This window comes from Sciurus vulgaris (assembly GCF_902686455.1).
Source record: "Sciurus vulgaris genome assembly, chromosome: 15".
In the NCBI taxonomy this organism is placed as follows: Eukaryota; Metazoa; Chordata; class Mammalia; order Rodentia; family Sciuridae; genus Sciurus; species Sciurus vulgaris.
The window spans coordinates 5,245,805-5,259,927 of record NC_136476.1 but is presented as its reverse complement, the minus strand read 5'-3'; the positions used below and the strand labels follow the sequence as shown (position 1 = coordinate 5,259,927).

Sequence of the window (14,123 nt, the reverse complement as noted above, 5' to 3'; positions counted from 1 at the left end):
GCAGCATGATTCAGAGGCAAAGATCAAGATAAGACTTCTAAGCTAAAGGTACGTTCTTATTTACAGATCGTAAGACAAATAAAAAGAGACATTTTGAAGGAAATAAATGCATGTAATACAGTAACATGTATACTAAACAGTATTGAACAACAAAACCCAAATGAGTGTCCTATTTGTCAGCACACCTCCAACCAACCTCACTGGACTCCAGACACACCACTGTGGCACAGTACAGTAAAACTTTTGTTTCACCATACCACATGAAACAAAAATAACCACTCATCTCACCTCCATTTATTTTGACAATTTGTTTTGACAATGTCCCACAAGCAAGGCACTATCATCAGAAATGGAATCCTTCTCTGGGACCAAAAACCATAAAACATTAAACATGAATTCATGACAGAATTACTGAGGAGCAAAAACTTCCTAGCAAAAATACTAAGTCTTAAAAAAAAAAAAAAAAAAAAAAAAAAAAACTTGAGGAGTTTGACCATAAAAAATCATAAATAGGAAAATGATTGCTACATAGAATTATTTTAATTTAACAAAAAGAAATGTTTTTAACATACAACAAATGACAGCTCTTATTTAGGTTTTTCAGCAGGATACTTGGAGTCTGGACCTGCAGGAGCCAAGATAAGTTCAAATCTCTTGCTGGAAGCAACTTAATTGGTTCACATCATTGAAAGCCAGGCTCACCCTTGGGCCTGATATTGCCTCCATGGCTCTTAGAGAAGTTCCGATGGGGAAGTCTGGGAGACCCCGTAGGTTCTGGAAGGAGAGCAAGACTGAACAGTTCATTGGTGATGAAGAGTCAGAAGTTATGTTAAACAAAGGACCCTAGCTCACCATTCTCAATGGCAATTCCTCTTTTACAATTCCTTTCCCCCAAAAAATCATACATACTGCTTCTTTTATTCTTCATTATTTAAGAAAGTTACTGTATGAAACTAGGGAGTTAGGGGATTTGTATTATATTGCAGATTATATCTTAAACCACGGGAAGGTTTGAAACCAGCATGAATATTTTCATTTGGTAAAACATTAAACTGTTCTAAGTGCTAATACATTTTAATGAGATAAAATTCACATGCCACAAAATCAGTTCTTTACAGTATAACATTTAGTGGTTTTAGTATATTCATTAAGTTATGCGACAATTACTACAATTTTAATTCTATTTCACTCTCAAAAGAAACTGCATACCCAGTTCCCCTTTCCTCAGTCTCTGGTAACCACTGGTCAGTGTACATTTTAAATAAAGAGGAACAACCTTTCAGGGCTTGGTAATTTCAGTAGTATGTGGTTTTACATGTTTTCATTAGAATTTTTCATACTGAATTTAAACTATCTGTAACTATTCCGAGATTATAAAGTACAGTTCTTTCTATATACAAATTTTTTGCAAACATGTTTTCTTTATGTATAAAAATAGATATCTTCATTTCCACTGAAGCCTAAAATATAACCATTTTTTCTCAATTAAATTCTGTTCTCACATCAGAAGTACAAAAAATCAATATTCCAGTATTTAAAAAGTAGAAACAATCAGAGCCCTTAATAACTGCAGGTCATCATGTTCTCCTTCCTTGTGCTTAAAGTGCTACAGCATCTGAGAGGTACCAAGGACTACAAGGTTTTTGAAGCCAGCTGCTGCTTTGACAGAGAGGACATAGATCTAAGGTGCTATAATAGTGTTCTAGTATCAAATATTTTAAGTAAACATTGTCATAGGTTAACTACAAAGCCCACTACCTCATCAATATAGTAATGTGAGTTTCTTCTGGAGCTTGAATTTAAGCATGTGATCCTTTTTTTCATCACATTAAAAACATTTACATGATATTTTTTAAGACTCTATGAGGATCAGAAGGCACAAATTGTTCTTCTGGATATAGCAAAGAAGAGCTGAGGTCCCAGAGGGACCTGAGAGTACAGTTCAGATCTCCCTTGCTCTAACTCTCCATAGGACAGTGTCAATAGGATGAACCATTTTACTAGAAACCAAACCAGTCACAAAATTCAGTATTCTGGAAATGAAGTATAGATCAGTTGAGGATGTTTGGGATTTAACCATTGCAGCAGTTCTTCATCTGTGTTGACTTTTTGGAATTGGTCCCAGCCAGATTGGTGATGGATTTGCTGTCGTCGTTGTCAGTTCTTTTTTTCACCTCCCTAGGTGTGGGCAAGGGGGAGAGGGTTACTGAGGTACAAAACTTAGCCATGTAAATGGCTCTGTAGGAAAAAAAAAGCAATTCTGAATGTTTGCATGAGCCATCTAGACACTTCTAAATTCTTCTTCTTCAAAAGAAACCTATGAATTTATTGTACCCCATTTTACATATGAAGAAATGAAGGTAAAAAGAGGTTAAGAAATTTATCTGAGGTTTGATCAAATTATGTTATGTGCATGTACAAATGTGTCATAATGAAGTCCACTATTTAATTATAATACACCAATTTTTAAAAAAAAGAATTTTCTCTTGAGAAGTGGGACTCAAAGCATGCAGGCTCTAGTGCCTCAGTATTCAGAGCACCAGGCTGCACATGGACACACCTTGCCTCTCCTCTTTCCTGAGATTTCAGGACGCTGTATCATCTGCCACATGCAGTTCACTCCTTAATACTCTGGACTCTGGCTTTCATCTACAAGTAATGATCACTGCCCAAAACAAAGCAAGGTAGTTTTATGAACATTATTTAATGATATATAATAATAGAGATAACAATGGATAGTTAAAATCCAGGAAAACGTATCTTCCTTTGGTTTCTTCCTAATTTTCTAAATAGAAGCAACACTGATAAAATACGTACTACTTTCCAGTATCTTCTGAAAGCTCCCTAGGGAAGTGTCCTTCCTTCTGAGAATTCCCACGAAATATGAAGACCCTGCATCCCACCACAGATGAGATAACAAACAATTTCTCTGAGTGTGACAGCTTATCTTCAGGATGGCATCAGATAATTCTGCCTCTTTGTCAATGCCTGTTGCTCCCCATGAAGAGCTGGAGTGGTGCCCATCCCCACCTCCCTGTCAGGGCTGACTCTTGGTGACTCTAATCAATAGAATATGAAGGAAATGTGCTTTGGACTTCCAAAACCAGGTGTTAATAATGCTCAGCCACTTTAGCACTTCCCCCTTGGAGTTGTGGGCTGCCATTTAAAAAAAAGTATTAGGTTCCTCAATGGAGAGAGGCTACCAGAGTGTCATGAGGAATGAGATGCTACATGGAGAGAAGCTACAAGGAGGAATACCCTGGTAGCAGATATCCAGCCAAAGCTACAGCCCAAGAGCCATCTCTCTGCCAAAACATAAGACACCCAAGAACAAAAGTAGAGAAATCTTCCAGCCAAGATCAGCAATCCTTGGTAATTATGAGAAATAAAACATACATTTTGCTTAAGGTGACGAAGTTTGTGGATAGTTTTTACTATGGAGTTCTTAACAGAAACTACTAGGAATCTTTTCAATAAAGTAAAGGTTGTTCAATAGAAATATAATGTGGTTCACATGTCATTTCAAATTTTTTAGTAGTTATACTAAAAATGTAAAAAACAGGTGAAATTTCTTTCATTAATTACTAACAATTTTATTTGACACTACAAAATATTATTATAGCATGAAATCAATAATAATATTACTGCATATTTTATATTTTTCATACTTTCTTCAAATTCAGTATATATGTATTAAATACAGGAATCTCAATTTGAATTATCCACACTTCAAGCAACTAGTAGCTACCAAAGTGGCCAATGCAGCTGCAGAAGGTTCTTATACATTCTGTTAGGGTTTGAATATGAGCATCCCCACAAAACTGTGTTAGTGCAAGAATATTTGGCAGTGAAATGATTGGACTATAAGAGCTAGAACTTAATCAGTCCATCCTAGTTTGAATGACTGAGTGGAAACTATAGGTGGGGTGTGCTGGAAGATGTGGGTCCTTGGAGGCATGCCCTATAGGGGTTTATCTTTCCTATGGCCCCTTCCCCTTTCTCTCTCTCTTTCCTGGCTGCCATGAATAGAGCAGGCTTCCTCTACCACTGCCCCTACCACATGATGTTCCGCCTAATCTGGAGAAAAGGAGTTGGTCCACTATGAACTAAACATTTCTCTGAAACCATGAACCAAAATAAACTTTTCCTCCTCTAAATTGCTATTGTCAGGTATTCTGGTCACAGCAACAAGTTGACTAATGCAAGAAATGGATTCCAAGAGTGGGATCATTGGTGTGACTAGCCTGACCATGTGATTCAGAAGCCTTTTGAAACGGTTTGCAAGAGGAGTTTGGCCAAGTTTGGAAATGAAGACTGGAGAGGCGTTAAAATGTTGAAAGTAGAGTGTAATAGGCAATTCTACTGTGAGCCCAGAAAAACCTTAACGTCAATACAAATGGAGACAGTAAAGACTGTGCTCATCAAGTTAAAGAGGGGAAGGGGGATTCTGGTGGAAACTGGACTAGAAGCCATTCATGTTACATTCTGGAGAAAAACTTGTCTACATTTTGTCTGTGTCCTGAGATTTTGTGTAAGGCTGAATTTAAAAATCTGGTAGAATAAATTTCAGGGCAACACAGCATTTAAACAGTGACATGAGTTTTACTTCTTGCAGCTTTAGCAAGGTTTGCTGTGAGAATCAAGAGCAGAAAGCAGAGCTGAAGAATTTTCAAACTTGCAATTTGGTCAGAAAAGTGCATATAACACTAGAACTAAGGAGTTTATAGAGGTTATAGTTCCTGAAGAGATGCTAAGTACTTTGCCCAGGAGACAACATAAAGATGGCTTGAGTGCATCTCAGGAATTGATAAGACCACACTCAATGCAAGTTCAAAAATGAAGATGGGAAAATTATTTTGCGAAAAGACCATGGGGGAATGCTACTTGCACAGAGGGTTCCAGAAAGTTTTTTTTACTGTGCTCGGTACCCCTAGGCACTTAGGTCACTGCAGTCATGATCCCAAGGAGCCCAAGTATTGTGCAAGTTCATAGTAGGCCTTGGCATCATCCACGTGGTGCTGGTTCTCTAGGAATGCAGATGCTAGACTTACTGGGTCATGGAGGTTTCCATTAAAAATTCAAAGGAAGGCCTAGGGGACCAAGCAAAGTATGGCAGGGTCAAAAATCTCTGGGGGTTGCCCCTGTGAGAGCAATGTTGGAAGCTGTGAAGGTGAAGCAAAAGCTGGAATGGAGGCACTAGGAAGTAAGATATGTCAGTAACATGAACTGTTGGCCCCAACAAAAGCTGGTTGTGGAGACAATCAGGTTAGGAAAGAAAAAAATGTGCACTTCAACTAGCAAGATTAATGTGTGGGGCTGCCCTAGTCCTTTGAAAAGCATGTCTCACTACCACATGTCCTACATGCTGTTTCTGGAGTTAAGGGGCCTGTCTGCCAGACTGGGTATCAGTCTTGTTTTGGCACCATCCCTTCATTCTATGTCCCCATTCCTCTCTTTTGGAATGAGAATGTTTACTCTTTGCCACTGTATATTGGATATAGGCATCTTGCTTCTGATTTTTACAGGGGCTGACAGCCAAGTTTGCCCTGAGTCTCAAATGAGACTTTGTACTTGGAATTTTGGTCAACGCTAGAACTATTAAGACTATGGGACTATGGGGATACGTAGAGATGGACCAAGTACACTTTGCACTGTAAGGTGGACATGAGGTTTTGGGGCCCAGGGATGGAATGTTATGGTTATATATGAGGTGTCTCCCAAAAGCTTCTATGTCAATGCAGGAATGTTCAAATATGAAATGATTGGATTATGAGACATATCATATAATGAGTTCATCCTAGTTTGAAAGAACTCTCTAGGTGGTAACTGTAGGCAGGTGGGGTATGGCTAGAAGAGGAGGGGCACTGGGGACATGCCCTAGAGGTGTTAATCTTCCCTGAAGCCCCTTTCCCTTTCTCTCTCTGCTTCCTGGCCACCACAAGGTGTACAGTGCTTCTCTTCCATGCCCTTCCACAATGAAATTCTCCCTCCCCTTGAGCCCAGAACAATGGAATCAGTCTACCATGGACTAAGTCTCTGAGGCTATGAAATAAAATAAAATTTTTCCACCTTTAAGTTGTTCTTGTTGGTTATTTTAGTTACAATAACAAAAAGATGACTATCACACTAACCTTTGAAAGTCACTGACTTATGAGTCAAAAACTACATATCTCAGCAGAAAAAATAAACAAATGAAACAAATGGAAACTACTTCTTGCTGTAGAACAGTTAAAAAGTGCTAAGACACCATGCAGATATACCCACACCCACATACACCCTGACAGGTGACAGGTGAGTATTACTACCCTCGCTTCACAGATGAGGAAACAAAGTCTCAGAAAAAGAAATTGAAAGCAAAAATCCACTGCCAATGCCCCCAAAGATAGTCCAGACTTCTGTCCTCTAGAACTATCAGATGAATATATATTGTTTATGCCATTACATTTGTGGAAATATATTAAAGGCAACAGAAATTAATGCAACTTCCAAATGCAAACTCTTAGTCCCATGTATAAAGGTTGAGGTATTAAAAAAAAAAAAAAAAAAAAAAAAAAAAAAAACTTGGCCACAATTGGACACAAAGTTTGCTGTGTCTACAAGCAGTACTATTCACTTTGGGAAAAGGATATTCAACTAGAAAGGCAGGTAAGATCAGATCATGAAGGCCTATCAGTCCCATGCTGAGGAGCTCAGACTTTATCTTGTAAGTAGGATACCAATGTGGGATTATAAACTACAGAGTAAATATTAATTGGATTATTATTTATACAGAATACATTAATTACCAAGTAGAATGAACTCATATTGGAGAAAATCTGAGGCAGAAACTCCTGGACTAACCAAGGGAAAAAAGTGCAGAGAGAGAGAGAGAGAGATGCATGAATTCAAAAGAAATACACCAGTGTTGTTAATCCACAGGGCTCAGAACCCACTGCAGGTAGGTGCTGAAGCAAGAGAAGAAGGGAAAAGAATCAAGGTTGAGCCTGGGAGACGAGGTTTTAATTATAACATTGGTAGACTCCTCAGAAAGAGAGCCCAGGATAAGGAACAAGTTTAAAGGAATATTAGCACACTATGATTGCTAGACCTGTAGTTACTGTGCCTATGGAACTTTCAGCTGAGGGTTCAGAACATGCTCATGGCATTTTTAAAAGAAATGGGTTTAAAAAAAAAAGAGAAACTGGAAGTCATCAGCTTGAAACCGTTTTGGAAGCCACGGAGCTGGAAGATATCAGTCAGAGAGAGAGGAGAGAAAGAGAAGGGAAGTAGTGAGTGCAGAATAAATCCTGAGGTGACCAACATTTAAGTGGCAAGCAGTGATTCAGGGTAGTAGTGAAGAGTCCTGACTCTACAGCTTCCCAGCTGTGTTACTTTGATCAAGCTGATTAAATGTTCTAACTCCCACATTTCCTCATCTGTAAAATGGGCATGATAAGCATAGTATCCTCCATGGACAACTTGCTTATCTCCCTCTGGGACACCCAATGGGCTCTTATCAGCTACAAACCATATGGCTGACTTGCCTGCCTTTGTGTATGTATACATATATATATATATTACATCTTATTTACATTTTCCCTCTAATGTCAAACTACAAGGCTTGCCTTTTATTCCACTGATATCTTATTGAATTTATCACCTGCTAAATTCTCATAATAATGCTGACATTATTGAACCTGAAAGCAAATATTAAGGAAGGAAAATATACACCCACATCTTTCACCTGGACTTTGTTTTTTTTTGTTTTGTTTTTTTTTTTTTTAATCCATCAAAACTGCAGGCACGCTGACTTTAAGGAAATCAGAAAGACATGATCCAAAACAGGTTTATGCCTGGGAAAATTAAGTGATCCCACCAAAAGCTGGCACATGCTTAACAACTGCATTTAAAAATATATGTAATTAATTATTATGTGTCAATCAGATAAATAAAACAATTGCCTTTTAAATGACTCAATCTTATAGTCAGGTATACAGCCAAAAGGTTCAGTTCTTGAGCTGACCTGTATATTAGTGTGAGCTTTTTGTATTTTTCTCCAATTTTAGGCTGTTGATCAATTAAATGCCTGTTCAACTTGACTCTACTGCAAAATGTTTAAAGCCTGTGGTTCTATTGTTGGCAAATTTAATTCTAATAGGACATGGTTGTGAAAGATGACCTAGAAGTACTGTAAGAATATTACATTGCTAGGAGAAACTTTTCCTGGGATTCAGAGGTTTTCCAAGAATAAGCAGGTAGAGTTCAGGCCATTAACCACATACACATGGCCTCTCTTCAAAAGCAAATAATGTTTCAGACAATGCAAACACATGCCCAATAGGATACTATTTCACATTTTATGATATTACATGGTAAGGAAGAGACCGTGCTAGGATCACCCCATAAGCTCTAAATCAAGAACTTACGTGTTCTGCATAACATGCAATTTTCTAAAGATTGAAAACTTTAAAAAATGATAATGCTATCTGTGGAGACTGTAACATTTCTACTTTAGACTTGAGTACTCTGACAAGTAACTCTGAGGATGGCATAAATCAATTAAAGTTTTCACATATTTACTTTATTTATAATTTTTATATTTAATACATCACTAATATAACTAGAGGCCCAAACCAGGTCATAATGCAATAACCTCCACCATAAGTGACTCGCAGCTTGTTTGATTTCGTTAATTGTCTAAAGATTGAAAAATAACTACAGCCTTACATTACACAGCTGAAATGACTTTGTTATCAAAATGTCTTCAAACACCAATTGTTTTAAGTAAATAAACACACACGGGTGTCTAAGTTACACAACAAATAGGGCCAATGCCTGACTGACCTAACAGGCCACATATGAGCAGATGGGGAGAAAGCGGGCAGTTTGCAGCCTCTCCCGCTTTATGATACAATAAAGAGAATCAACTTCACACTTTGGGTGTGACCAGGGTATTTTGCATGCATTTAACTTTAATATGGCCCCATAAGACAATTGAGCACTAAATACTGATTATTTTATTCAGTAGAGTATAAGCTACTGTATACAGAATCATGGACTGTTAGTATTGGAAAGGATCTTGAGGTCATTTTATTCATCCCTTTTCCTCATTTTGCAGATTCCATATGCCTAAAATAAGGCCAGGACTTGCTGAAGATTCCATAGCTATGTAGGAGTAGATTTAAGAATGGACTTTGAGTCTTTTCCTTCCACAATCCTCCAATATGCTAGGCAGCAGCCAGTAACCATGGACAGCTTGAGTATCTCTTATTCAAAATGCTTGGGTTTACAGTGTTTCAGATTTCAATTATGTGGATTTTAGAATATATGCATAGACTTTACCAGTTGAGTAACCTAAACAGCCAAAATCTGAAGTGTTCCAGAATTCAAAATGTTTTGACTATTCATGTCTGTGTCCAAAGTTTCAGCTGTTACAGTATTTAGGATTTCAGATTTTCAGATTAGGGATGCTCAACTTGTGTAAGGATTGACCTGTAGCATCATTTCCTGTAGCACCTTTGGGCCCTGCTCCACCAATATCTGTCCCAGCAGCTATATTAATCACCTCCATCCAGGAATCCTTGGGTATATATTCATGAAACACCAAAACAAGCATTTGAAAAAGTGAAAATACTAATTCAGCAATTACTCTGTCTTAAAGGCAAACACTGTATTTCATTGAATTCTCCCCCCTGTACTAAAAATAGCTTGCTTGGTCAAAACAGCTGGTATTCCCTATGTACACAGAGGAATATGGAATTCATTATTTGAGCTGCTCAAGGATATAATATAATGAATGGGGTTTTTCCTGAAAAATGTGATATCAGTCCAGGATTCTCCTACTAAACAGGCCAAACAAACCCCATGAAACTATGTCCTTCAACTGAATCTATACATGTTAGGTATTTGTCTTTTTTTCTACCTGTTTTAGTTTACATACAAAGTTAACACTGTTTGTGTTTTAAATAAAGTTAATTTCTAGTGATATGGGGGGGGGGTGGCCATTTCTCATGGACTGATGTCAGACAGAAAGACCCTGAGTGCGAGTTCAGGGCATCTGCCAAGCCTTGCCACAAACTACTGCTATACAGGCTGCCCGAGATCCTAGACCTGCTTCCTCATTCTCTCAGGTGAGGGCAGCCAATTAGCTCAAGGTCCTAGCTCAAGCACTCTACTAATAGAATGTCGGTCAATTAGGCACTCTGAATATGAAGTCATCAATTGAAAAGTAGCATAGAAAATAATGCAAAATATTTTAACTGTCAATATTTACCAGCAGAAGAGGTCAATTATCACAAAAATCTCACAAATCATCAGAAAAAGAATAATATGCCTAAAATTTTATTTTTGCTTTGTCTACAATTAGAGATCACTGTCCTGCATTTCTTTTATGGTATCTTCATTCTTTTCCCTTTCCGGTGGGGGGGCGCGATATAAAATCCCTTTAGGCTAGTAAAGAATCATCTTTCCTTTTGTGGCAGAAAAACTAAGTAGAAGAAATAAACGTAGCCAAAAATGTTCTTTCCTGAGAACACTTCAAAAATTAAAGCAGGCACATTTATATACATCCTTAATAATGTAATTTTCATTCTAATAGACATCTGAAAATATCCATTATCAACACCACTGCCTTAATTGAATAATTACCTGGTAATAATTTTGGCAAAGTGACTCTAACTGGCATGATATACAATTTGCTCTGTTGGTTGTTCTCCTCCCTTTTACTCAGTAAAATGCCACAATACATAATTATATTGGTAATAGACTCTAGTATTTAAGATTTGGTTTCTGGAGATGATTCACACAAGTCCACTCTTAGCTTTATGAAGACATCTTGCAGACATAACAACACCACTTCAGATGTACCTCTTATGTTTGGCAGTGAGGATATTTTGCCAATGTTTCACAGTGAACCAGCAGCATCACCAGTTCTTATAATATCAGTGTGTATTTGTTTCTCCTATCATGTCTGAAAAACAGGACAGCTTTTTGCAAAGGATACTCTGTGTGTTATGGTCAAGAAATCTGACATCACATTAACTAAGTGAAAATTCAATCCTACATCCAGTTTTCCAAGCATAAGGTGAAACTTTACCGAGCAAGATGGAGAACAGCTTCTACTATATTGGAACCATCTTTGGCACTTGTTTCACAAAATAACGCCCCATAGGTCTGTAGAAAAGAAGATTACACAATTAAGTGAAGCCTTTAATTGGGTTTCCTGATATTTTAGTTATTAAAATTGATAAAATATATTTTCTATCAAGCATGCAGAGTAACTAATAGCTAAGAAATTGAATTCAGAGTTTCAGTACTTAAAACAAAGAATAAGTCTGAGCATAGTTATTCCACAAACAGTTCACTATTCAGAGGAATTTTATTGTGCATTGAAAACACCAAACCTTATGTTTTAAAAAGATTTTTCACTTTCAACTCTTATTATACATTTGCTACCAAACGTTCTCTATCAAATCATTTGAGAGAAATAAAAATGATAGCTTAAGGTAGCCACGCAAGAATTACGTGTTCATCAAAAGCATGTTTGCTTTTGGCCAGTAGTTAAGGCATGTCCACCTTCACAGTATCACTGTTTCCTCTCAGGACCCTACAGTCTCCTTGTTGCTAAAACCAGTGGACATTTTCTAGTCCTCTCTTAATTAACCTTCCAGCATTAGGTATATGATCACTGATCATATCATTCTTCTGCTTGAACTTGGCAGTGCCTCCTATTCTTCTTCAGGCACTATTCGATTGCTTTCTTGTGACTAACAAGCCCTCCCAATCTCCCAGCTTTACTTTCTGCCCTATCCCCATACTCACAAAGTTCCAGTTACCCTGGCCTTCCCTCAGTAGCTCCAGTGCCCCAAATTTGCACTAGCCCCAGGACCTTTGCACTTAAGCTACCTCTCCCTTCACTACCCCTTCACCAGGTTCCTACCTATTTTTGGATTTTTAGGTAACCCTCCCTTATTGAAGTTAAGATTAAGCTATTTCTAACCCTGAAAAGTCTATGCCAGGTCTTCCTATCATAAAACCTCACAATGCTCAATATTTTTTTCTGCATAGCATTCGCCACCAAATAACAGCTAGAGTTATTTCCGTGTCTTTTTCTAATAAGCTTAGAGATATTTTTCCTTTAATGAAGGAGAACTGGATGTGCTGTAGGTCTGAGTGTGGGTTAAATATTCCTGTGTGGGCTGAGGGGAGGATCTGATGGTTGAAACATTCCACAATGGGACTTTCCTTAGAAGTCCCCAAGACCATACAAAATCTACACATGTGACAAAGTGAATGCCTGTCTACTAGAAACAGTACAGTACTGCTGCTGACTTCAACACCCAAGATGTTATCGGATGAAACAGAGACTGTCTTTGAGAATACAGGAGAGTGAAAGGCAGGAGATGTTTGAGGAAGAAAACTTTAGAAATCCAGAGGAGAATAAAATGACCAGGCAGACAAGAATTACTAGATCTCAAAGGGGTCGTGGGGAAGAGCATCTGGTCCGTGGACTACGTAGGTTCAATGTCTTCCTTCGCCAGACAGTAACACCACCAAGATAAGCACGTGGCTCTGTCCTCTGCTCTCTGCTCTGATTTTTGTTTCACAGTGGATATAATTAAGCATGTGCCTTAACTAATCGCTTCTGCATTTCATTATCTACTTCTGATGTTTATTAGAATTGGTTTTCAATTCTAAGGTCTAAAACAAGATTTTCCAACCTAAACTAGAAAAATAAAACTACTTTTCACAGCTCATGTTCATAGGCTACCAAGTAGTCCTTTCCTGGTTCTGAGAACAGACAGCAATACCAACATCAAACCAGACTGTCACAGTGTGAATTAGTTGACTCCAGGTGCAGCTGATTCCTTGCATGGGTAAGACAAGTGGTGAGAAGGCCATGCAGCATTCTGACACAGTCATAGTAATGGGGGGAGAATTTGCCCATAGTAATACTCAGCAGGAGAATGAACTTACAGGAGTAAGTTTAAATGCACAGCCAAAAACAAATGTGACTGTTCCAACTAAGCACAAATCTTAAAGGAAAAAATAATTTTAAAAAAAGGAGCCCCCCAATTCTCTTCCCCCTAGGTTAAACACTACAGTGTCAAACACCGCTCTGTCTTCTGCTGCTTGGCATGGTCACCCTCTGGAACCAAACCCATCATTTCAAAATAGAACACTCATTCTTTCTCCTTTACCTGGATTCCAGGACTAGAGAAGGATCCCAAGAACTGGGGGGAGAGGGCAAAGGAAGATGGCAAGATTATTTTGGCCCTTCTTTGTCAGTGACAGTGGGGAACAAGAACGTTCTGAATGTTCTGCCTCCACCAGGGATTTGCTCCTTGCCATCATTACTTATATTTGTGCAAGTAGGGTGGAGTACTGGGAGTTCTGTGTAAAGACAGTCGCCCCAACAAACAAGGTGGAGGTTTGCCAAAGAACCTCGTAAGCATAGGTAGACAAAAGTGAAACACCACTGACTCCAACATTACTGAGCCCTTAGATTCTCTTCCAATTCAGACCCAACCTCCCTCTTACCATGGCAAGTTTTTCTCCAAAATATCCAGGCACACATTTTTGACCCTCTGAAGCAGCAGAGTCACGAAGATCAGCCTTGTTTCCTACCAACATGATAGGAACAGCCTCCTGGGTTGCATCCTGGCATGAAGAAAAGAAAAAAAAGAAAACGGGCACGCATCAGACGGTAGACAATATGATGACGACAGTGATGATGGTAACAGCGGCAGCAGCTGCCACTGTCCAGTTGTGTGTCAAATGATATTTTCAGAATTTCTTCAGAAAAAATGTTACATAAAGGTGAGCATGCTTTCAATGCATTCATAGTCATGTTGAGTCACATTTCGGTAGAATAAAGAGCATGCTTATTATCATTGTACAACTCAGATTGTCAATACGATAATTATTTGTGTTATTTAAAATAGCATCTTCATACCTCAAAATATCAAAACCTCAACATAAGCTCATCTAGCCTCCCCCCCCCATTTCCCAATAAGAAAAGTGAAATTCAGGGAGGCGAAATAAGAACACGTAAGGACCTAGGTTCAAAGTGACCTCATAACTCCCTATTATACAAAGTTCCACCCTTAGGTTAATGAAAAGGGTAAAAGGCACCAGGATTAATC

General features: G+C 38.3%; 1 protein-coding gene across 3 annotated transcripts in view; it reads right to left on the bottom strand.

The window, feature by feature from the left end:
* Positions 1–454: 454 nt before the first annotated feature.
* RASEF (RAS and EF-hand domain containing) overlaps positions 455–14,123 on the bottom strand; it is a 74,612-nt gene continuing 60,943 nt past the window's right edge. For 2 of the 3 annotated variants that reach the window (XM_079112303.1, XM_079112302.1), the window contains 3 exons: positions 13,519–13,638; positions 11,075–11,151; positions 455–2,178 (listed from right to left, as the gene is read on the bottom strand). In XM_079112303.1, the coding sequence (XP_078968429.1) occupies positions 2,073–2,178; positions 11,075–11,151; positions 13,519–13,638 (303 nt within the window). In that variant the 3' untranslated portion in view covers positions 455–2,072. The remainder of the gene's footprint in view (positions 2,179–11,074; positions 11,152–13,518; positions 13,639–14,123) is intronic. The other variant, XM_079112304.1, reaches the window with a different exon arrangement.